At 39.3% G+C, this 23,051-nt stretch overlaps 1 protein-coding gene across 7 annotated transcripts in view; it reads left to right on the top strand.

Moving 5' to 3' along the window:
* HAVCR1 (hepatitis A virus cellular receptor 1) overlaps positions 1 to 21,782 on the top strand; it is a 32,837-nt gene extending 11,055 nt beyond the window's left edge. For 2 of the 7 annotated variants that reach the window (XM_055325807.1, XM_055325805.1), the window contains exons 2-9: positions 1,751 to 1,930; positions 3,549 to 3,887; positions 7,088 to 7,171; positions 10,160 to 10,267; positions 12,766 to 12,821; positions 15,903 to 16,014; positions 16,884 to 16,920; positions 19,114 to 21,782. In XM_055325807.1, coding sequence (XP_055181782.1) covers positions 1,885 to 1,930; positions 3,549 to 3,887; positions 7,088 to 7,171; positions 10,160 to 10,267; positions 12,766 to 12,821; positions 15,903 to 16,014; positions 16,884 to 16,920; positions 19,114 to 19,228 — 897 coding nt within the window. In that variant the 5' untranslated portion in view covers positions 1,751 to 1,884 and the 3' untranslated portion in view covers positions 19,229 to 21,782. Of the gene's footprint in view, positions 1 to 1,420; positions 1,504 to 1,750; positions 1,931 to 3,548; positions 3,888 to 7,087; positions 7,172 to 10,159; positions 10,268 to 12,765; positions 12,822 to 15,902; positions 16,015 to 16,883; positions 16,921 to 19,113 lie in introns of those variants that run through there. The other 5 variants (XM_055325806.1, XM_055325803.1, XM_055325802.1 and 2 more) reach the window with 5 other exon arrangements.
* Positions 21,783 to 23,051: the final 1,269 nt, after the last annotated feature.

Raw genomic sequence — 23,051 nt, 5'->3', positions numbered from 1 at the left:
GCTATTACAAGTATTATAGTACAACTGTTATATGGAGGAGGTGACTTTCAGCAAATAGGCCAAGGGATAGTTTGTGTGAAGTCCCAGTAACAGGAAGGAATTGGTATTCATGGAGGTGGAGCAGAGTTGAAAGCCAGAGCCTCCTCTACCCAGGGCCCTTCAGACACTGAAGCGCCCTCTCACCCACCCACCCTAGAGAAGGCTGGTGCAGGGGCAGGCTTGAGAGAGCACACTCTAAGGGCACTGACTGGTACAGGCCCTGTACAGCCATCTAATTGTATCTCCTAACAAAGCTGAAAAGGTGAGTTCTCACATAGACCCTCTAGATTTCTAAATCTTGACCATTAATTAAGACATTAGTTTTTATTTTTATTTTTTAAAAGACTTTCTTTATTCATGAGAGACACAGAGAGAGAGGCAGAGACATAGGCAGAAGGAGAAGCAGGCTCCCTGTGAGGAGCATGATGTGGGACTAGATCCCAGTATCACAACCTGAGCCGAAGGCAGACACTCAACTGCTGAACCACCCAGGTGCCCAAGACATGAATTTTTAAACACCATGGTACAAAGTACTTCTGTGGGTCAAATATAGTCTTCAGGCCACTAGTTTGTAGCATCAGGCTGTAGGCCTTTTTCCAAGTGCAGACCCTGTTGGAGTCCAGGGTTCACATTCCCAGGCAGCAAAGGACCCATCACCACAGAATATCCAGCGCATCATCCATGTCTCCATGAAGCTGATGATAGGCTGCAAGCAGCCTAGAAATGGAGCATCCATGCCTCCCTGGGAGGAAGTTACTGAATCTTTAGACCCAAAGAGCAGTTAATGAACTACGAGGCAGGCTTACACATACTTGTATGGCTTAATAATTAAGAGCAAAAGTCAGAAGACCTCAGTTTCCTCTTCCATGAATGAGGTAGGTAGCAGCACCTGCCTGAGGGTGTCTGTGAGGATTAAGTGCATGTGGGTACTTGGCATAGAGCCCGCTACACAGTAAGTTCTCCAAAAACCTTGGTTAGCGTTAATGCATATTTAGGTTTCATTTTCAAAGGGTCTCCCACATCCCTTTTGTTCATTATAACAATCCTTTGAGGGAGACAGAGCAAGTCTTTTTTTTTTTTTTAATTTAAATTCAATTAGCCAACATAGAGTACATCATCAGAGCAAGTATTTTTCATGCTGTTTTACAAATGAGGAAATTAAGGCTTGGAGGAGCTCAGTAACCCACAGGGATACCCAGCTTCACAGGTGGCAGAGTGGGGATCTGAACCCATGCCTGCTCCGGAATCTGCTTCCTGAAACATTCTGCTGACATCACTCAGTGATGTGTGATCTGAGTCATTGCTTCCTGTAACATGAATGGTCAGGCAGTGATTCACATTCTTGATTAATTCTTGCACACTTGACAGTATGACTGAAGTTGGGGATGGTTCAGTGTAGTGAAAGCACAAGGAGTACCCTGCACTCACCACAGGGCCCATTGCCTCTCATCTCAGAGGCCAAGGGTAAGTGAGGACTAGTCTTTGCTCTGATGTCCCTGTCATTGAACCTGCCTCTGGTTTCTTTTCTGTTTGCTTCCTCATCCCATGTCAGCATCAGTACTCAGTTTGGGCTCGGTGGGGAAGGAGCTGGGAAATGAGGGGCTGTTCTGAAGATGGCTTTCCCTGTCTGTTGGAAGGTGCAGAACCCTCAGCCACCCCTGGGGATACCTGAGACCTAACGCAGTCATGCTTGATCTCTCATCGCTAATAGGGCAGGCGCATGTGATTCACCCAGTCACCACGAAAGGAGAAGTTGCAATCTGAGAGTTAAGACTTGTTCTAAGACCTTCTGGTGAGGGGCACACCTACCAGTCTGCTTTCTCTTTCCTTCAGACCATCACCATCATGCAACTTTGGGTAGCTATCTCCAGCCTCATACTACTTCTGACGGGTAAGTGAATAGGTGGGCTGGGGTCTGGAAGCCCTGAGGATAAGAGAGTGTAGGAGGTGTGTGTGTGTGTGTGTGTGTAGTGTAGGAAGATGGATGTGCTTGGGCTTTGGTGGAAGGTTGTGGGTCAGCTGGTGAGCAAAGAACTGGACTAAATTTTGCTCAAAAGAAATTACTTAAAATGCTACGAATTGCAAAATCCATGGGTAACTGAACCAGACACAATGCAGAATAGTGGGTCATATCCTGACATTTGTGTACAAACAAACAAACAAACAGGGGTGGTGTAAGTATGGACTACTGAAGTGGAAGTGAGACAGGATAATAGTGTTACCATGGATGGAGGGGATGGAGAGAAGAGACTGGGCTAAGATGGAAAGGAGACCAGCCCTTCATCAAACTATCTTGTGTCATTTGGTTTTTTAAAAATGATGTGCAACTATTGCTTTTAAAAATATTTTGTTTCAAAACATTCCATGAGATAGAGGGGAAAGTTAGGAATAGACATAATCTTAAATTTTAAAAACAATAATCTCCAGAAGTCAGATTGTGAGGGAAAGCTCATTTCTTATTATTGCTTGTATAACTTGATTTTTATAATTAGCATATATTATATTTGTCATCCATAGGTGACATTAGGCAAAACTAAATATGTAAGGATTCAGGGAAAAAGTCTGTTTCTTACTTTATGTAATTATGAGCATTTTTATTTCCAGAGCATTTCCCAATATCACAGCCCAATTCTAAATATGGTAAATTTCAGATTTCTTTTAAGGGCTACCTTGACTGCATTTGGCACTACAGGGTTTTTCTTCTACCACTCCAGTAGAGACTTCTTGTTTTTTAAGTGGGATGATTTAGTACATGACTATTTTCCAGTTCTTTCTTTTCATGGGGGATGTGGGCCTTGCTCAGTTGTGGGGCTGTTATCAGTTTATGGGATGAGGTCCCTATTGGATTTTTTTAGATTGATCCTAAGGCCCCTGGTAAACCTCAGCTCCTCCTAGAAGTATTAGACACTCATTTCTTTTCTTTTTTTAAAAAAAAAGATTTTATTTATTTTAGAGAGAGAGAGAGTATGTGAGCAGGGGGAGGGGCAGAGGGAGAGAGACAGTTTCCAGCCAGCTCTGCACTGAGTGCAGAACCCAAAGCAAGGCTTGATCTCATGACCCTGAGATCACGACCTGAGCAGAAACCAAGAGTTGGATGCTTAACCAACTGAGCCATCCAGGTGCCCTTAGAAACCGATTTTCTAAAAGTTGATTTCTGAAGAGTTTACTAGACTTCTGCCTTTAAGACAATAATAGTTTTTTATTTTTATCTTTTATTTATTATTTATTTTTTTAATAATTGTTTTTTAAATTAAGTTTTAAATTTTAATTCTAGTATAGTTCATATACAGTGTTATATTAGTTTCAGGTATACAATATAGTGATTCAAACTTGTGTACATTACACAGTACTCATCATGGTAAGTGCACTTTTAATCCCTATCACCTATTTCATCTATCCCTCCACTCACCTCCCCTCTAGTAACCATCAGCTTACTTTCTATAGGTAAGAGTCTGTTTCATGGTTGGTCTCTATCTTGCTCTCATATTCTATTTTCTCTTTGTTCACAGATGCTGTAGTTTCTTATGTTCAAGTGAATGGAGTGGTGGGTCATCCTGCCACACTACCCTGCACCTATTCAACAGCTAATGGAGTCACAACCATGTGCTGGGGCAGAGGGGCATGTCCTATGTCCCATTGCTTAGAAGAAATAGTCTGGACTAATGGATCCCATGTCACCTTTCAGAAGCACCTGCGTTATAAGCTAAAAGGAAAACTTTCAGAAGGGGATGTGTCTTTGACTATAGAGAATGCGGCCCAGACTGACAGTGGCCAGTATTGTTGCCGTGTTGAGCACAGGGGGTGGTTCAATGACATGAAACTCACCCTATCATTGGAGATAAAGCCAGGTGAGTTTGTCTTCCTTCTTCCTTTGATCACTTCATGTGGGTTAACTGAGATATTTACTGTTTGGTAGTAGCTTTCCTTAAATAGGGAAAGGGGAGGTTCTTACAATCTTGTTTTTCAGTAACTGTTGGAAAATAGAATGACTTTTATTTGCATAAAGTGAAGTGTTAAGACCAATCTTGATCAAGATGGTAGGCTTGAGAATCTTTCCAGTCTGCAAACTATCTCCTAAAGCAGGTCTTAAAAAATGCTAGTTGGTTCATAACAGCATTCAGAGTTCCATTGTGAAATATAGTGAACATTTTTATCAAGCTGAGTTTATTTCACTTAAAGAACTGTCCTTTTATGTCTGATTTTTTATGTCTTTAACATTCTAAAACTATTTTGGAGATTTTTAAATGTCTTCAACATTTAAAAACTATTTTGGAGAATTTCAAAGTAGGTAATACAATATAAGGTCTTGTGAAGTAGGTATAGCACCCAGCTCTAAGAACTGTCAAGTCAATCTAGTTGTATATACGTTGTAAAGGGAGCTATAGTTCCACCCTTCCCTCTGCCCTGCCTGGGATATTTTTGACGCATATTTCATACCATATCACAAAATTGCTTGTTTAAAAATTAAAGTGACCTTATTGCAATATGAAAACATTTACATTCCAATAACCATTCAGTTACTTTTAAGAATTTGATGAAATCCAAAAATCAGTCTCAATGTGAACATCCTCATTTTCTTTATCACTGGATGAACAGAGTGGATTCTTAAGGATTTCCTGGTTTCTGGTGTTCCTTCCTAACGAATTTCCTTCCAGTAAGCTCTGGTAGTGACAACAGAACCCAATACTTGTGGCCTTAATAAACTATGTGTCTGTCTTTCTTTCTTCTTTTAAATTAAGAGGAACTTAGTTTTGCAATCTTCCAACTTATGGACTTGACTTGTTTTGTGAAGACAAGTGAGATGGTCTGTTCTGATGGAGAAAATAGCTGACCCTGGGGGAAACCCATCTGTGGGAAGCAATTTAGGGAAGCCAGAAGAGGCCAGTGATAATTGAGTGCTCTAGACAGATGCAAGGAAGTAGCATGTGGAGGAGAGAGCGTGATTACATTTTTGGATTAATGAAATTTATTATTGGTTTGGTTGAATGTTAAGAATTAGCATAATGAGAAATTAGTAGGACACCTGTAAAGTGCTATGAAAATCTTTAAAGGGGGAGCACTTACAGATGCTCTGTCAAGTGGGAAGAGGGTCTGTAACTGAGCCAGGGAGACTCTGCCTCCAATAACCAATTCTTTGCTTAAGTTTGCTTGCGGTTTTCACAGACTGAGCTTACTCTTGAAGCTTCTGTTCAGGCTTTTTTCCACCAGCATCTACAGTTACAGTTTCCTGTAGTTTCCTGTAGTTACAGTTTCCCCTGCCTGGGGAAAATATTTACCACTAAAGAAACCAAGTTCGTTAGACAATTTGTGTGTGTGTGTGTGTGTGTGTGTGTGTTTAAAGATTTTATTTATTTATTCATGAGAAAGAGAGAGGCAGAAACATAGGCAGAGGGAGAAGCAGGTCCTATGCTGGGAGCCCGACATGGGACTCGATTCTGGGACTCGCTCAAGGATCACGCCCTGGGCCGAAGGCAGGCGCTAAACCCCTGAGCCACCCAGGGATCCCCTCATTAGACAAGTTGATTAGGTTATCTCCTCTTTACCGCTTTATTGTTTCCCTTATTCTCCTTTTTTCTTTTCTTTTTTCTTTTTTTTTTTTTTTAAGATTTTATTTATTTATTCATGAGAAGCAGAGGGAGAAGCAGGCTCCATGCAGAGAGCCCGATGTGGGACTCTATCCTGGGGAATCCGGGGTCATGCCCTGAGCCAAAAGCAGACACTCAACCACTGAGCCACCCAGGCTTCCCCCCGTACACTCCTTTGATCAAAATGTTTGCATGTGTGCTTTTCCCCCTCTAGATTAGATTTGAAACTGGAAGGAGGGGATTGGATTGTACTCTTTTTGGGAGTCTCTAACTACACCGTAGATCAGGGTCAGCAAACTATAGCCCTAGGTCTAAATCAGATTACAAAACTAGCCTGCTGTTTTATAAATTTTTATTTAGGCAGCCACACCCATTTGATATATTTTGTCAATGGCATCTTCCCCAGGGATAGAGTGGAGTGACTGCCCCCAAGACCATAGTGCCCCCTAAAGCCTAAAGCATTTACTATCTGGCCCTTTCCAGAAAATTCTGACCTCTGCTTTAGACTAATGCTTTGCATATAATAGATACAAATATTTGTTGAAAAAAAAGTTTTTCCTCTTTAGATTCTAAATTAAATTAGATCTTTCAGAAAGAAAAGTTTTCAAATCAACTGTCCCCTATTTAGTGATACGGGTTTTCTTTTGTAGTCAGTCAAGTCAAAACTTAAGGAAACTTCTTGCAGAGAAAAAAGGTGCCTAGTGAGATCAAAAGTATACATCCTTGATTCAGCCCTTCATTGGTGTGCTTTTGTGCTAGGCCTTGTGTTCAAGTTCTTGTGTTTTGGTTTTAGCTCCATCTGGGTAGCTCTCACACTTTTGCTAAGTAGTTTGGAATTCTACACCACTGCTGACTCTGGAGAGTCAACATTATTAGCTGTTTTTATCTATTAGGTGATAAGGAATCATAAAAAGTCTAGTTTCCCTTCTTACCAAATGTATAAATCATCTGTGTGATTTATAGAGCATATGCTAATGGGTGCGAGTCAGTCCTTACTTCAGACACAGGTCCCTGTGTCATTACCTTCAAGACTGACTGGACTGAATGCTACTTATTTGGTAAGCGCTTGAGGCCTGGGAACTACTGTGGAAATCTTAGCCACTCACCATGGAGAGGAAAAGGCAGCTCCACGCTTTAGACATTTTCTTTCCCTCACAGATGTTTATGAAGATACAGAAATCTGGTATGCATGACTGGTCTTCTCAAAGTGCTTCAATGCGAACCCCAGGTGACATTTTTCACTTCTGAACCTCCCCAAATATATACCTTTTAATGCAGATGTTTCCTTTTTGTAAGTATGTCTCAAGTCCTCCTCTGTCACAGATTCTAGTTGGCCAATGATAAACACTCTGAGTTCAGGGAAGAGACTGTTTCGGGACTGCAATGGTACACTCGTACAGCACAAGGCTCTTGTTTCTTGCTGCTTGATTAATCCTTGCTTTCATGTTGGTTTCTAACTCCAGCTGAGGTCACCAGTGTTCCAACATCACCTAGGGTCTTTACCTCTACCTCTTCAACGCCAGCACCCACGCAGAACCTCAAGCCAGGTAAACAAATGTTCCTTGAGCCCAGAGGTCTTCTAATGAGAGGATGTAGACCATCTATGACATTGTGTTAAGGCAGAAGCACAATCTAGGTTAAGGATTCTTACTTGGGTTCCAAACATGGGCTTGGAACTGTCCTAAATTATATGTACTTTTTAAAAACATATAAACATTTTTAGAGCAAGGGAACTCATAGATTTTGGTCAGATTCTCCAAGGAATTCATTATTACGAACACCTCCCTCGCAAAGCCAGACCATTAATCTTAGACATCTTATGAAGATGAGTGGATTTGGCCCAGTTGAGCACAGGTTTTTGAGGAAAGAATAGGGAATGTGAGGGAATGAGGGTCAGGTTAATGAGCTTCTGTCTTTATAAGGAGCTCTGAGTAGAGATCATTTAGTTCATGCTGAAGCCAGACCTCCACTTGAAGATGAGATTTCAGTGAACTTAAAATTCACACTATGTGACAGGAACCATGATAAGTGTTTTACAAATATTATGTTGCTTAATCCTTATGACAACCCCTATGTACTAAAGGTATAATTCCATCCCATTTTATAGTTGTGAGAACTAAGGGACAGAATCTGAGTTCATCGTGTCAAGTTATACGGATAGAAACTACTCGAATCAGGATTCATTCTCCATTAATTTGAATTTTGAGCCTGTGCTTTTAACTACTGGATTGTGCCTTCTACCATGAGCACTGAGCTTAGGTTTGGATGAATTTGTCTTTATCTGACATCCTCACTGAAAAATCCTTTATACAATTACCCTGTTTTCTCTGGGCAATCAATCTACTTACACAGTTTTGCTTTCAGCGTTCTTTAATTTATTTATGTAGCATAGAAATAGCAAAAGATGCTATTTATACTGATGAAAAGTCATCAGATTAAAAGACTTCAGGGATTTAGAATTTACACTTTTTTTTGTTGTTGTTGTTCAGGCCACATGGTTCATACTTCCAACTTCTGATAAATAAGAGCTTAGATTTAATACAAATGGAGAATAATTTGATTTAAAGGTAGAGAAATAGCTTGCCATTCTGAGGACAAGTTTAGGTTCAAATCTATCTTTAGGATTAAAGAGATAACTTTCAGTAGAGAGTCTTAAAGCCTTCAAAACTCTTTGACCCCTTGGAGTAGCACTGGATTCTAAGGAGTAACAGAGATGTCACAACCTCTTAGCCAGAAAAATCTGATGAAACATATTGATTTCCCTTGACTCCCATTGAACCCTATGTATATTTAATCAGAAGGGATCTGAAGGATTGGGGCTTTGAGCTGAGTTTGGAAGAGAGGGCTTTAGGTTAAAACTGGGATTTTAAAGCCATAAAAGTTTGTAAAGAAAAATAGCTCTGTTCAAGGCAACTGAACACACTAGGGAATCTGTTGACTTTCTCAATATTGATTTAACTTGTAATACTTAGTTTGTGCCTGCAAATGTGGATGGATTAGTGGACTTGGTTTGGTGAACAACATGTTTAAAGCAAAGATTCAGAAGAAAAGTATTGGTTCATATGTCCATGTAACCTCCTCAGGAATGATATTAATTGAGCCTTATCCTTGTCTTGATGGTTTTCTCATGATTTTGAGTTGAGATGAACAGGAAGGAGGTGCACATTGGAACAGATCCAATGTGGAGACATTTATCCTTACATCTGCTCTCTTCTGTACTCAGGGCCTCTTGTGCATCCTAGTTGCCTAACTATTCATGGAATGGTTGGATGTAAGGTTTTAGAAAACAGAGAGAAAAGAAAGATGCCTGCTAAGACTGAAACTTGGAAAAAAAAAGTTAAGTCCAAGAGGTCTTTTGCACAGATCCAAGTTGAATAAAGATTCTGATCACCTGACTTAATTGTATTGTCCTGTTCTTAGTTCTTAAGCAGAGCTACATCCTGTTATATATTTGAGCATTAGAGAGAAGCAGGGAAATAGTTCAGAACACGAGAAAGGGTGATGTTGAAATGCAAGGACCACTGTGGGGAAGGGAAAATAGAAAGACTAACACAAAGCAAGAAAAGCCCAAGTTTAAGAATTCTTGTTCAGCAGGCATCACTGACATGCTCTAAAATTTGTGGTGCTAAAGGAAAGTATATAAAAATACAATATTTAAAATATTAATACACAAATAGACAAGTGATCAGTGCTGCACTAAAGTGAGATATCTGATAGAAAGTAAAGGAGTGATTTTAGAAAGGAAAGGGAAACCTAGCCCTGTATGGGAAAACTCTTAGTGAAGCTTTTTGGTGCAAAACCTAAGATGAGTCAGATAACACAGGAAATCAATCATATAAAAGAAGTGACCTGAATGCCACTGCAGAAGGAGCCAGGTCAAGATCTACCGAGAACATGGCTTTGAGAGTTGTTAATTATCACCAAGGTTCAGACATTGGACAATGTTGTCACCTTGAAGAGACCTCAAGGAATTAGAAATTGTGAGTTATGTGTTCTGTGCTGATCCATATGTGCATCTCTATGGAAAGATGTGTGCATGGGTCATCAGGAATCTGAATAAGGCCAGGAAATCTAGATTGGGCTCTTGTGAAAGAGGAAGGGCAAATTAGCACAAACTCCCAGACCCTGTTCCTGAGAAAATGAACAAGAACAAAAGCTTAATTGGATGTCCTATGTAAGGTGCACTGTTTTAAGCTTTTGACATTTAGGGGGAATCCTAGGAGTAGAAAAAGTGTGAAATAATCCTAGATTCGGATAAGCTCTCCGGATTGTTTGCTAGATCAGATTTCTTCATGATCTTGGTATGCCTAGATGGCAGTGTAGTACCTCAAGTCCATCTTTGAATACGTTTCTAAGAGGAAGCTGGAAGGAATGGAAGTGGTTGGGTGAGAGGAATGCCTTCAGGGGATGGCTGGGAGAGCACCCTGCAGGAAGCTGATGGGGATTCCTAATTTTTATTTTGTGTTTTATTTTTGTTGAGGGTGGGAATTTTTCTCTTAGAAGACAGCACAGTTCTTGCATTCTTTTCATTCCAGTAGCTACTTCATCTTCTGCAATGCAGACGGCAGAAATCCAGCCTACTGCGCTGCAGAAAACAAGCAGGACACAGCCCACCAATTCACCATTGTACTCTTGCCCGACAGGTAACTTCATTTATGTTCCTGGATGCCTGGGAGTCCTCACATTTTAATAACCCTGATGCATTGTTAAAAGCCCATATTCCAGAGTAAGGCAGATTTGACATGAATGCTGATACTGGTCACTCCAGTCAGCCATGTGACTTGGACAATGTCTTACCCATTTAGAACCTGCTTTAATCATTCATGAAATGGGTGGAACACCTATGATCTTGTAGAATGCTTTGAGGATTAAATAAGGTGAAAAACCTAAGACATAGTACAAAGGTGGTAAGTAATAGATACAATAGCAACTGTGACTCTTAGAATGTCTGGAATCCATATGCCTAACTGGCCCAGGGAGCTTATATGATCTGGGGACACCCACATGCATAGCACTATTCTTAATTAAATGAACTGCTCGTGACTCCAGACTTATTAGTGGACTTGCTCCCTTGGGCCAGAGCCGTAAAACAATTAAATCCAGCCCTCTGGTATCCAGACCAAATTGGTCAACCATATTCAGGCTTCATCAAAGACCCAGACCCTACATACATCTAGGAAGCTCCCCTGCTGCCCTGTGAGGCTTGCACATGGACACTTTGAGATGGGTTGAGTACATCAGCACCAGTACCAACAGGGACGTCCACTGACACTGTCTAGTCCCTTCTCTGATTTTTTCCTATTGTCCCCATTGTGGGCAAGTCTCATATAATCTTTAATTTTTTGAAACCTAAGATTGACCTGTCTTTCCTGTGGTAGGGAAAGGTGATGCTGAATCTTCTCATTTTCCCCAAATAATTCTGTTACCTATAGTGGTTATATGGGGGAATGCCACATGCCAAACCCCTTTGCACTGCAGAGCCAGTTTATGTGTGCTTGGGCCTGTGCTGAATGCAAACAAGGTCCAGCCTTGCAAGCCTCCTCCTTCATGTCTATGACTCATGTTGCTCCGGAGTTGCCAATCTGTAGGGGGCCTCACTGTGTGGCTTATCTTTTGCCAATCATTCCTGGAAGCTGGTTAATCTAAAATAGACCTGAAGTGAGATTCACAGAGAGATCTTTTCAATGGGGATTAGATAATGGTGACATTTGGTTTGGAAAGTAGAATCCTTAGTATGAACTGTTTCTGGGCACAAAAACAAAGTGAAAATAAATAGAAACACAAGGCAACAGCAGTAGGAAGCAGCCGCAATGTATGCTTTTAAGGTTTGAACGGGGAGAACATAGAAATAGGGAATCATGGGACTAAAACCTGGTCAAGGTAGAGCTTTCCAGAGTGGAACAGACATAGGAGCAGCTGTGTCCCCTGTGACTTATGTGATTGCTGCCACCTTGGTAGTATAGTTAGGGTCTCAAGCCAAATCCTCACTGTGCCTGTGTCAGCCTTAGCAAACTGAAGACTCAACAGAAGCAAAGAATGTTGGTTAGGTCTGGAAGGGATTTTGGGGCTCATATGGCCCACCACCCACTTTAGCTAGATGTATATGCCAGGAAACTGTCAGACATTATCTCACTAAGGCAGGTCTCATTTATTACAATTGTTAGATTAGGGAGCCCAATAGTTCTGCTTTAGAGACAGGAGCTCCCAATTCAACTGCCAACTAGTAGCTGCGTGCCCATGGGCAAGATGTTGCCTTCCTCCCCGGATGTTAATGATGATAGAAGGACATGATGTTTGGGAGGTGTGTTGCATAGTGTCTCTCTCCCCACTGCTCCTTCCAGTATAACGTAATAATTAATAACGGCTAATATTTATCTAATATGGTGTTAAGCCTTAAAGTACATCATCTAATTCGACTACTTTATGAGATGGATACTGTTATAGCTTGGGGTTCTAGCTATATTTACAAAATAGTCTTCAAAACTATGTTAAAATTTGAACATTCAAAACCTTGAGGCATAATATCCTTTTATATTAGGATTTTAGGCAGTATAATATATCTTAGTTTCACAGCTGATATAACAGATATTTTATAAAATACTTCTGGATCAAAGTCTGGCATACAATGTAAGAGTATATGCCATTTGTTTTAGATATCTGAGGACATTTTACTCATATTCTGAATAAAACCAATGTAATGTCCATTTGGAATAGAGTGGTCCTGATCTTTGGATGTGCATATGGCCTTTGGGCACTCATTGACAGGTTCTTGGCTGGCTGGCATGAAAATATTGACTACCTACCATTAAGTGGCATTCTTAACCCAGTTTCAAGAATGGGCCTCTGTACTTCCCCTCAAACTGTACATAAAACTTTGTGTATACATACATTTTTTTCCATAAAGAAGACAGTGTCCATTTTTAAAGGGTCCATGGTAAAATGGTCAAGAAACACAACCTTACAGGATAAATTAATACAAGATAGTAACTTGGTATGACTTTTGCAATGTCTGGCAGCATTTGGCCATATTATTATGCGAATTTTTGTTCACCACCAGAAGGCAATGTGAATATATTTAGTGTCTACAGTGAAAATTCAATATTTTTTGTAATTATAATTAATTTTCTTTCTTGTTGAACAGATGGGAATGGCACTGTGACACAGTCTTCAGATGGCCTTTGGCATAACAATCAAACTGTAAGCATATTTCTTCCTTCTTTATTAGCCAGATTCACTTGTGTCTCCCTGGAAGCAAGTTACATTTAGAGATTATATCTGTAAGACTAGCCCACAGGTTGATTCTTTCTAGTTAGAATAAAAAAAGAAGAAAAGTATTTGACTCTTAAATAGGGATCCTTTAATTAATTTGAAAAGTCCATATGGGTAGACCAGTTTGGACCACATTTTCAATCAATGGAGTGGAGGCCACCCCAAACAAAAATACTATGTCAGTGAGCATGTTTAAGCAGATCCTCCCTCATATTCTTTTCTAACCCAATTGCCATCCTTTATAGAAATTTTGAGGTCACTGTTGAGTTTTTCTATATATAAATCACCCCATATGATGACTTATTAAGGTATTAACATCTTAAATAAATTTGTCACTTAGAAAGGTGTTCTTATACTTTTCCACAGTGAGCTTAAGAAAAATCTAAGGGGTCCTAGTCTCATGATGCTCATCAAAGTCTCTTTGCAAATAAATTAGACAAATTTATCAATAGGACCTTTTCTTTTGGTTCCTCTGGGAGAAATAAGTTTCTTTTTAATATGTGCAAATAACTCTTAGAAACAGCAAATAAAAAGAGTTTGAGGGATGAGAATAATCCTTTCAGTCCCACATAGTGAGAAATGACAACGCAGCCATGGTAAGAGAAATTCAAGTTCAGGCATGTTGGGATTATTAAGTGTGAGGTCAAATGGCTTTATGTTGTATATGTTAGTGACAACAAGAACACTATATAGGAGTGATACAAAAATTTTTAACAACTTGTGTTGCATGGGGACAAATAGAATGGGTTGAATTTGTATATACTTGCTAAATGTTGGTACTGCTACTATGTAAATGATTCTTCTATTGCTATATGGCCAGGCCCATGCTGGATTAAAAACAAAAGAAAACAAACATTCTGAGTGGTGAGATTATTCTTGACCTCAGTTACATATAGGACAAGTACATTTAGCAGCAAGTAGAGGGACATAGAAGTAAGTTCACAACAGGCAGTAGTGAAATCATGGGTCTTTTGTGTCTTGACTCTAAGGATGTTAAGAGATATCCCACACACACAAAAAAAAGATATCCCACATATCTTGAAATGCTGCATTTACTTTGACTCAGTAGGTCAGTTTTCTGGGTTCTATTTTAAGGAGACAATTGAATGAATACATTAAGATGTGTGAGAAAAGATGTTCATGGTGCTATTTATAATCATTAAAATGTTAAAAACAAAGGTTCAATAGTAAGGGATTAATTATTTAGTCAATTAAGCGTACCCACATACTGCCATTAAGAATCTAGTCACGGGGATCCCTGGGTGGCGCAGTGGTTTGGCGCCTGCCTTTGGCCCAGAGCACGATCCTGGAGACCCGGGATCAAATCCCACGTCAGGCTCCTGGTGCATGGAGCCTGCTTCTCTCTCTGCCTGTGTCTCTACCCCTCTCTCTCTGTATGACTATCATAAATAAAAAAAAAGAATCTAGTCACTGCAGTGCATTTACTGACATGGGTAGACAGTTACTACTGATCTTTAAATGAAAAAAGGAACTGTTAAAACAGTTTGTGTGTGTATGTAGTAGCATATATTGAATATAGTAATTGTTTCTGTTAAGAAAAACACTAGGAGGATAAAATTCTAGAAGAGTATCTAATGAAAAATGGTAATAGTGTTTGTTCTGGATGTTAAGGTTATGGTTGGTTTTAGTTTTCCTTTTTTCATGCTTAGCTACACATTCTAAAATGAACATGCAGTTTTTATGTAATATTTTTTAAAAATAAAAGCAAAGCCTGCCTCCTGCAACCTCATGTTACAGCTAATGGCTTTACCCCCCACTGGTAAAATAATAACAGCTCTTCCTTCCCAGATGCTGGCTATTTCCCCTTTAAGCTCAAACGCTAAGTACTTTCCCCATCCCCTATCTTCCTCATCGTATTTATCAGGGAGTACCTAAAAGTACCTTTCCCAAGAACCCTGTTTAATCTGTAGTTGACAGACACAAACACAGAGGTTCAGAGAGGCTAAATATCTTGTCCAGAGTCACACAGCAACTAAGTCAAAGAGATGGGATCCTGACTCCAGAGATTAAACTTTTATACAAGAAGAGACTTGATCCTTCTCTCTGATCTTCTTTTCTGTTAAAATACTTACCCTCAGAGATCTCTCTAGGATTAGAACTAAACTATGCAAAAGGCTGAGTGTGATGCCTGGCATATTTTGGCCTTATTCCAGAAGGTGGTGATCCTTTACAAACTGCACTAAGATGTTCAAACAAATTTCTGCATCTTTTCCCAACTGACAGCATTTCACGTTGGTTGTTAACGAGGGCCATGTCTGCGAGCACCTACTTTCAAGTCATTGTATGTAGACATAGAATCTTTGATATAGTTAAAAAATAAGAACTGTCATTAAGGACCAAATTCAATACCTGAGCATATTCAGATGGCATTACTAGGTCAACTCATATATGAACAAAACTTATGTTTTCTTTTTTAATATCAAAGGATATATATGTAGAAATATCTTATTGATTTTTAAAAATATGTATAATTTACACATAATAAAGTATACCATTTGAAGCATATAGTTTGAGTTTTGACAAACGCACACTTTTATGTAAATACCACCCCATGCAAGATATAAAACATTTCTATCATCCCCAAATACATTTCAAATTTTAAATGCTCTTTGAATTTCACCATGTTTACAACCTCAATCACTTGGTCTTACCCTTCTTGATCCAGAAATAGCCAAGGGCCAATAAAGATAAATGAGTCCAATATTTTAGGGAATGTCTTCCTTTTTTTTTTTTTTTTTTTTTTTTTTTAGAGAGGGAGAGAGAGAGAGCATGGGGCAGTGAGTGGGGGGTGGGCGGTGAAGAGGCAGAGGAAGAAAATGTTAAGCAGACTCCATGCCCAGCACAGAGCCAACATGGGGCTCAATATGACCTGAGCTGAAATCAAGAGTTAGATGCTTAACCAACTGAGCCACCCAGATGCCCCTTAGGGAATGTCTTCTACCCATAACTCTAAAAAGATGTTCTTCTGATCCACTGATGTTTCCTTAGCATGTGTCGCTGGCACAAAATCCATGGATGACCACCAGTAAGGGACTCTACATTGGCATCTGCATTACTGCTGTGGTATTGCTTACCATGTTGGTTGTGGTGATCACCAAAAGTAAGTCATTTTGGGATTGTGCATAAGGGATCAATGCAAGGGCTCTAGAGGCAAACTGCCTGAGTTCAAGTAGTTCCACATGCCACGTGATTGGGATTTCACAAAAATTTCTGTTTTCTAAACTATTCTTTTTTTTTAAATTATTGACCTATAAAGTGAAAGATGCAATATAAATTCTACAGAGGCAAATTGAATATTAAGAAATGAGAATGTTTGGGTAGACTTGGAATTTGGAAGCAACAAACCATTGTAGTATATATGATTTGTTTACTTCTTTTCTACTCTGCTCAGGAACCAGATTTTTGTCTCCGTGAGGGATGATATTACTGAGTTTTTTTTTACAAGGCCTATTTAAGAGGAGAGACAAATGAAACATTGGAAGGGAAACTGATTTCAGGGCCAGGGCTAGAAGAAGGGCTTCACGAGGTTTTGTTTGGGTGTATGTGTGTGTGTTATGTGTGCAGTGTGTGTATATGGTGTGTGTGTTTAGCCTAACTCTTACGAAAGAAGTACAATTATTCATTTTTTAAAATGAAATTTAGTTATTAATAACTGCTTTAAAGTAAGCCTAGGCATGTGGTAAATACACTAAACCATTAATGAAAGTGAGATACTTTATACTAAGAAACTTGTTTGGGTCTTGCTGATTAAAAATGAGTTGCCTGAGTAACTCAGAAATCATCCAGTTTGGCTTTTTTTTCCTTTCTTATTTTAAACATTCTTTCTTTTAAATTTATTTTTCAGGCTCTAGCCCTGTACATATTTTGTTCATAGTAAAGTAATAGAAACAATATACTTGTTTGAAAAAAGATCTCATAAACTCTTTGGCTGACATGTTTATTTTTCTCTTTGACTCTTCCCCAATTTAGAATATTTATGCATAAGAAACAAACTGGAGCAACTAAAGTAAGTTTGAAAGGGGTTGTGTCAATACCTTTTGATATTTCTACTCTGCTAAAAATAAAGTTCTCTCTTTCTCCTCTATTTATCCTAAACTCTTCATTTTATACCCTAGATCCTGAAAAATCTAGTTTAATGAGCACCTCTATTGTTACCCACAACTTCTAGTGATATTTTTAACTTTCTATATTTCTCTGGAATTGTGCCATAACTGCTACAGAAGGAGCACTTCAATCTTAACCTCTTAGAGCAAGAGATCACAAATTTTGTGTGATGGAGCATTTGAATGAGTTGTTTGGTTTGTTCTTTAACTTCATTCAGTGCTTTGTTTATTAAATGTCTACTGCATTTCAAAGAGATGAACAAAACATACAGAAAGCACGTAAGTGAATAAACACAGGTCTTTTAATGTTTCTAGACAAATGCCATGGGGGGAAACTGAGCAAGGTAATGGGCTATTTGAGGGAACCCTGAAGAAACAGAAGGCAGCTCTGCAAAGATCTGGAAGGAAACTCCAGACTGAAGATGTGCAAAGGCACTGTGGTAGGGGCAAGTGCCTCCGGCTCTTGACAGTTCCTGTCTTCCCCTGCAGTTCCATTCCCAGCCTGATCTGCTCACTTGCATTGGTTATCTGGCCTAATAGGCGATGGGATTTACAATTTTTGTAAATCCATCCTACTGCCCAATTAAAACTTAAATCCCCTTTATTTGCATCCATGCCCTGTGGTCATCTACTGGAATAGTTGTAATAACAGGAATCCACTACTTACATCCAAATCCAAGTAAGCTTGCTTCTTTTGGAACAGCTTGGGCTTTAAATCAAGGTCTTTGATTCAAAATCCTTCCCTCTTAGGTTGCCACACATTATTCTTAGTTCTCTTTCATTGGATGTTTGCACACAGTTTTTCCTAGACCTGAGTTAATTACATGAGCCAGTCTGCTGAATGCATCTTGAACAATGCCCAACGCATTGTAAGTGCTCCATAAACGTTGACTTTCTATTATTGCAGCTATGTGTGTTGCAGCAATACACCCATGGGATAGGTGCTATTATTTTCAGCATACATACTGGAGAACAGGTTTAGAAGTGTTAAGTGACATCCAAGTCACACCACACAGCAGGTAAATGACTCAGTCTTAGGTCTTTTAGAGTCCTGCATCCATAACTTACAGAAGTTTTTGACTATGTGCTTCCAAGGATGGACGAAAGAAATTACTCCTGACAGGCAGAAAAACACAGAACATAGCACTTCCTTTTAGCTGATCTCTGTTCTTTCACTGCTAAATTTTTCTAAAGGTTGACTTTTTATCATAAAAGATAATATTTATTGTAGAAAATCTTATAAAATATACTTTAAAATCCGGGTATTTCTTCATGACTTTCTTTCTTTCTTTCTTTCTTTCTTTCTTTCTTTCTTTCTTTCTTTCTTTCTTTCTCTTTCTTTTGCAGTTATGTCATGCTGACTTATTTTAAGCTACTGTCCTCACCTAACCTCACATATGTGAGTAATCACTTAAAGATCAGAGCTGAGTAAAGCCTCAGTATGTTCCATATCATTTCTGGTCAGGCTTAGGTAATAAAAACAGGCACTCTCTACAAATTATAAAATAGAAGCTATATCAAAATTGCACACACGACCTTTCTGTACACTTACTGCATGTGTTATGCAAGAAAGCTAGCCCATGGCTTTCAAATTTGGATCATTAAGACACACTAAGATTTCTGACACCATGATCCAGTACATGCTTATGTGAAGCAATACTATTTTAAGGTATCCAATATGTTCTGATATATTTTGTATTCTTTGTTTATCCTAAATGCAGGTTATAGACCACTAAATAGATTTAATAACCCTCTCTGGAAGGATACAATCCACAGTTAGAAAAACAAGAGCCAAACCATTTCTTAGCTACCCTTGAGAATATGCATCTTGATTTACGACTTCAATTTGATGTCTGATACCAGTCTTCTTAGATTTTCAATTTTTATATTCTATAACAAGAGTTTTCTCAAGGAGAATACTTAGGTTTTCTACCTGCTTATTAAACAGACTCTCTTGCAACTTAATAGGGATCTCCTATTCACTTCATAGGGCTCTGGGAGTTGCAAATACCTGGCCTTGCCTCCATGTAAACAAATGTGCTCATCATACTTTAGAAGTGGTCTGCTTTTCCTTACTCGTATTATTCTTTCTGTAGCATGGTTTCGTTGAACGACTCTCAGACTGGAGCTTTGCAAAGTGCAGCTGAAGTGGGTGTCCAAGCAGAAGACAATATCTACATTATCGAGGACAATCTTTACGTCATGGATTAAGACCCAGTGGCTCTCTCTAAGGATTTATGCCCTTGATTGCAGAAGAAAGTGACAAGATATCACCATGTCAGAGTTCTTCTAAGCTCTAGAATAATTTTTCTGTCAATTTCAAATGATATTCCAACATGTCAGTTAAGTTGGGTAGAGTGACTTTAGTTCACGTGTGTACAGTCATTGGTCGTCATATAGTTCTAATTTTTTATGCTAAAGCTATTTCACTATTTCAATCTTCTGGTCATTGCAGAGCTTTCTCCCAAACATGAACACTTTATAATTATATATTCTCTTTGGATCATATGAACTCTATATCCATCAAGAATTCTCATTGGTGAGGCAGGAGAAGAACTACCACCTTGGTCACCAAAGTCGTCAAAAAGATAAGACTTATGAGTTAAAATCAGCAAATATGATTTGGGACTTAAAGGACTTCACTTGGAAGCATTTCATGATTATCTCTTGTTTTTTACCTTGTAACTCCAAATGTTACATTTCTTAGGTTCCTCAAGGCTTTCAATCATGGGGGTACATAGGTTTTTATTTCCACATGGGGAAATAGAAGTGAATGTGATTTCACCATTATACGTAAATCTGATTTCACATGGCTCTGGAAATATATGGTATTAAGGCTTTCCCTGGACCCAGGGTGGGTATTTTAGCTGAAGAAACTAGGGTAGTGAGTGGACCAAGAAGATACCAGGGAAAGAAAATCATTTGCCATATAATTTATTGCATGCTATTTCTGCTACCTCTGTTCCACCATTCCAAGTATTTGTGTAGACAATTGTCACGCTCTCTGAACTAATTTTTAGAATGAGGCAGGGTAGAAATAAATAGAAGAAAAAAAGGGAGAAGGCTAAATGGTGTCCTGCTTTAGAAAAGTTACTTTGCAAATGTCTTAGTGTTGTTTGAGAGTGTTACTATTTTCAATCAAGATTCTAAATTGTCCTCAAATCACTGAGATTTTTAAAATTGTTTTGGAAGGATGAAGGTTTTGTTTTTGTTTGCTTGTTTGTTTTAATAGCAAAAACTATTCTAGTGCTATTCCTTTTTTCACAGTTCAATTAGATGTTTGGTTTTTCCAAGAGAGTTAAGCAAAGGCAAACGGTGAGGATATTTTTAGTAACCAGAGGCATTGCTACATTAACAGTTAAGGAGGCTGGGTATTAATTTCAATCTGAGTAAACCCTGAGATAACTCCTCCTAGGGTTCAGAGTTGCACCACAGTGGTCTAGGAGGGCAAGATGTTTATTTCTGAAGACAACTTCTTTGACATTTTTCTGCGGAGTTTTAGGAAGTTGACAGGACCTCCGAATAAAGGTTATATGGCCAAATAAGATTGTTAAACCTGCTGTACTGGGTTTTCTAAATGGGACCAAGGCCTGATCTAGCCCAAGAAATTTTGTTTAAACTGCAGTGTTTTTCTTTTAAATTCTAGGTGACATGCACAAACATGGAGATTTCAGATTAAACTCTGGATTTATAGCTTTTCTGAAAAGACCTGGCAATATTGAATGGCATTCCTACATAGTCAATGCCCAGTTAAATGGTGCTACATCCCCTCAGTCCTTTGTCCTCACCTTTCCTGCATACACGTTTGTTCCCTGATTGTAGCTGGTACTTTGAATTATGACAGCTACACTCTTCATATGCTTCCTGGAGATTTATGATGGCACATTGAAAGTTCTGGGAATCTGGTTAACTTTGTTCATTCAGCATTTCCGAAACTTGCTTGAAACCCATGAACATAGTGACTACTGGCATACCCAGTAGCATTCTGTGAAACGATATATAAGGATATGTGGAGGTGATACAATACACAGAAGTAGGACTAGGACTTGGGTTCTAGTCTTAACAGAAACACTGGATGACAGGGTAAATCTTTCTTGTTGCCTACATTTTCTAATGTAATCAGGCATAATTATTTCCAAAATTATATTGGTGTCATAGCAGTAATTCCAATGTTATGTTACTTCAAGTCTTTGAAAAGTGGAAAACACTACAGAAAGGCAAAGGATTTTTTTTTGGGGGGGGGGGCGTTTGAGTTTGCAGTAATAGCGGATTTAGCCTTAGTGCTCAGTAAATAATTTCAATGGTATTGCATTCATATGTCTTTTGCTATATGGTACTTTATGGGGGGGTAATGTATCTTTTTTGAAAAAGTGGATATTGGGTAATTTGGCTAATTTTATACTGTAGAAAAATATGTACTATAGGATGAACAGATGAGAAGGGAGGAAGGGGAAGTATTGATACTTAATTCTTTTCTATAAATACATCTATCTTGTGGAATGTATTGAGTTTTGTTTTCAATCCTTTGAGATGATTGAGGTTCCATTTTCTGCAATCTGTCTTGGGACATTAGGACACTGGTGTAAGTAAGATATTTAAACTTGGGAAAATTTGCACGCTTTTAAGAGGTAGCAGAACGTATCTTTCACTAATAGCCAATCACTAATCACTAAGATAATTTTGTGAGTGCATGAGGGATGAGGCACACTTTGCGACTGGTTTCTTTTGTAGGTACACTCATTAATAAAAGAGATTTTTGTTTTCATTTGGAAAATTGACTTGTTTCTTTCTCAGGTTCATCTGTTAGTTGGAGCCTGGCATCTTTAATTTGCTGTGGGCTCTCAAGGCAAGGGTAAGTGGGGCAAGATTTGAAAGTCAAGTGTGCCCAGCACTCCTCTAAGTGCTGGGGGTGGAGCAGAGAATAACCGTGAACTCCAGTTCCTGAGGCACTCCAATTTAGTAGGGAAGAAAGCCCCTGACCATCAATTCTGGTACTAGTTAATATGGAGGAATAAAAAGAAAATAGTAGTAGCTGGGCTTCTCAACCGTGGCATTTGGGGCCAGATAACCCTTTGTTATGGGACCATCCTGTGCACGGTAGGATATTTGGCAGGATCCCTGTCCTCTACCCACCAGAGGAGGCAGTTGGGCCCCTCCAACTGTGACAACTACAAACATCTCCTGAGAGGCAGTATCACCTCTAGTTGAAAGCCACCATGAGAGAGATACCTGGAGGATGTGGGTGGTGTGGGGAGTGGTGTCACTTTAGCTAGGCTGGTCAGGAGCTGCCTTTGGGTAAGAGGTGACATTTAAGTAGAAACCAAATGAAATATGTAGGTAGCAGCCTCTTCAGGGAGACCACCAAATGCAAAGCCCTGAGTCAGGAAGAAGCTGGTGTATTGAGAGAGAGAGTAGGGTGTCTTCTGAGGACTGAAAACCAGTATGGCTACAGAGGTCACCGCCAAGAGGACTGGCAAGAAATGGCGCTGGAGAAGTAGGCATGGTAACCAGCAAGATGCTGGGTGGAAAGGGATCTATGAACACATTTGTTGGAGAAGAGTCCCACTCATGGAGAACAAAGCACTTTGGCACATTCAGGATTAAACCTGCTATCCATCACCAAATTCTATTGTAACGTGTTAATGTGATTTAGTGACACTGTTCTCAGATCAGACCTTAAAAGCCAGTTTGGTTGGGGTAACAGAAGAAAGAGAAGGGGAAGGAGAGGGGAAGAGTGGTGCATCCTGGCAATGAGGGGCTTTCCACTGGGTTGTGTAAGGGCACCTGAGCCTAGCAAGAGGCCTCCTGGAAGAATGTTACAGAGGGAGGCAACAGGTTAGATTAGCTGGGAGGTAATGAAAAAACAGGCCCTATTCCTAGTGATAACACAGGTGGAACTTTGTGTGTGTATGTATGTATGTATGTATGTATTTTTAAAAGATTTATTTATTTATTTGGGAGAGGGTGGGGAGGGGCAGAAGGAGAGGGAGAGAAAGAATCTCAAGCAGACTCTTTGCTGAGCATGGAGCCTGAG

Source organism: Nyctereutes procyonoides, unplaced genomic scaffold, assembly GCF_905146905.1.
Source record: "Nyctereutes procyonoides isolate TBG_1078 unplaced genomic scaffold, NYPRO_anot_genome, whole genome shotgun sequence".
Lineage (NCBI taxonomy): Eukaryota > Metazoa > Chordata > Mammalia > Carnivora > Canidae > Nyctereutes > Nyctereutes procyonoides.
The sequence above is the reverse complement of the archived record's forward strand: the minus strand, read 5'-3'. Positions and strand labels throughout refer to the sequence as shown.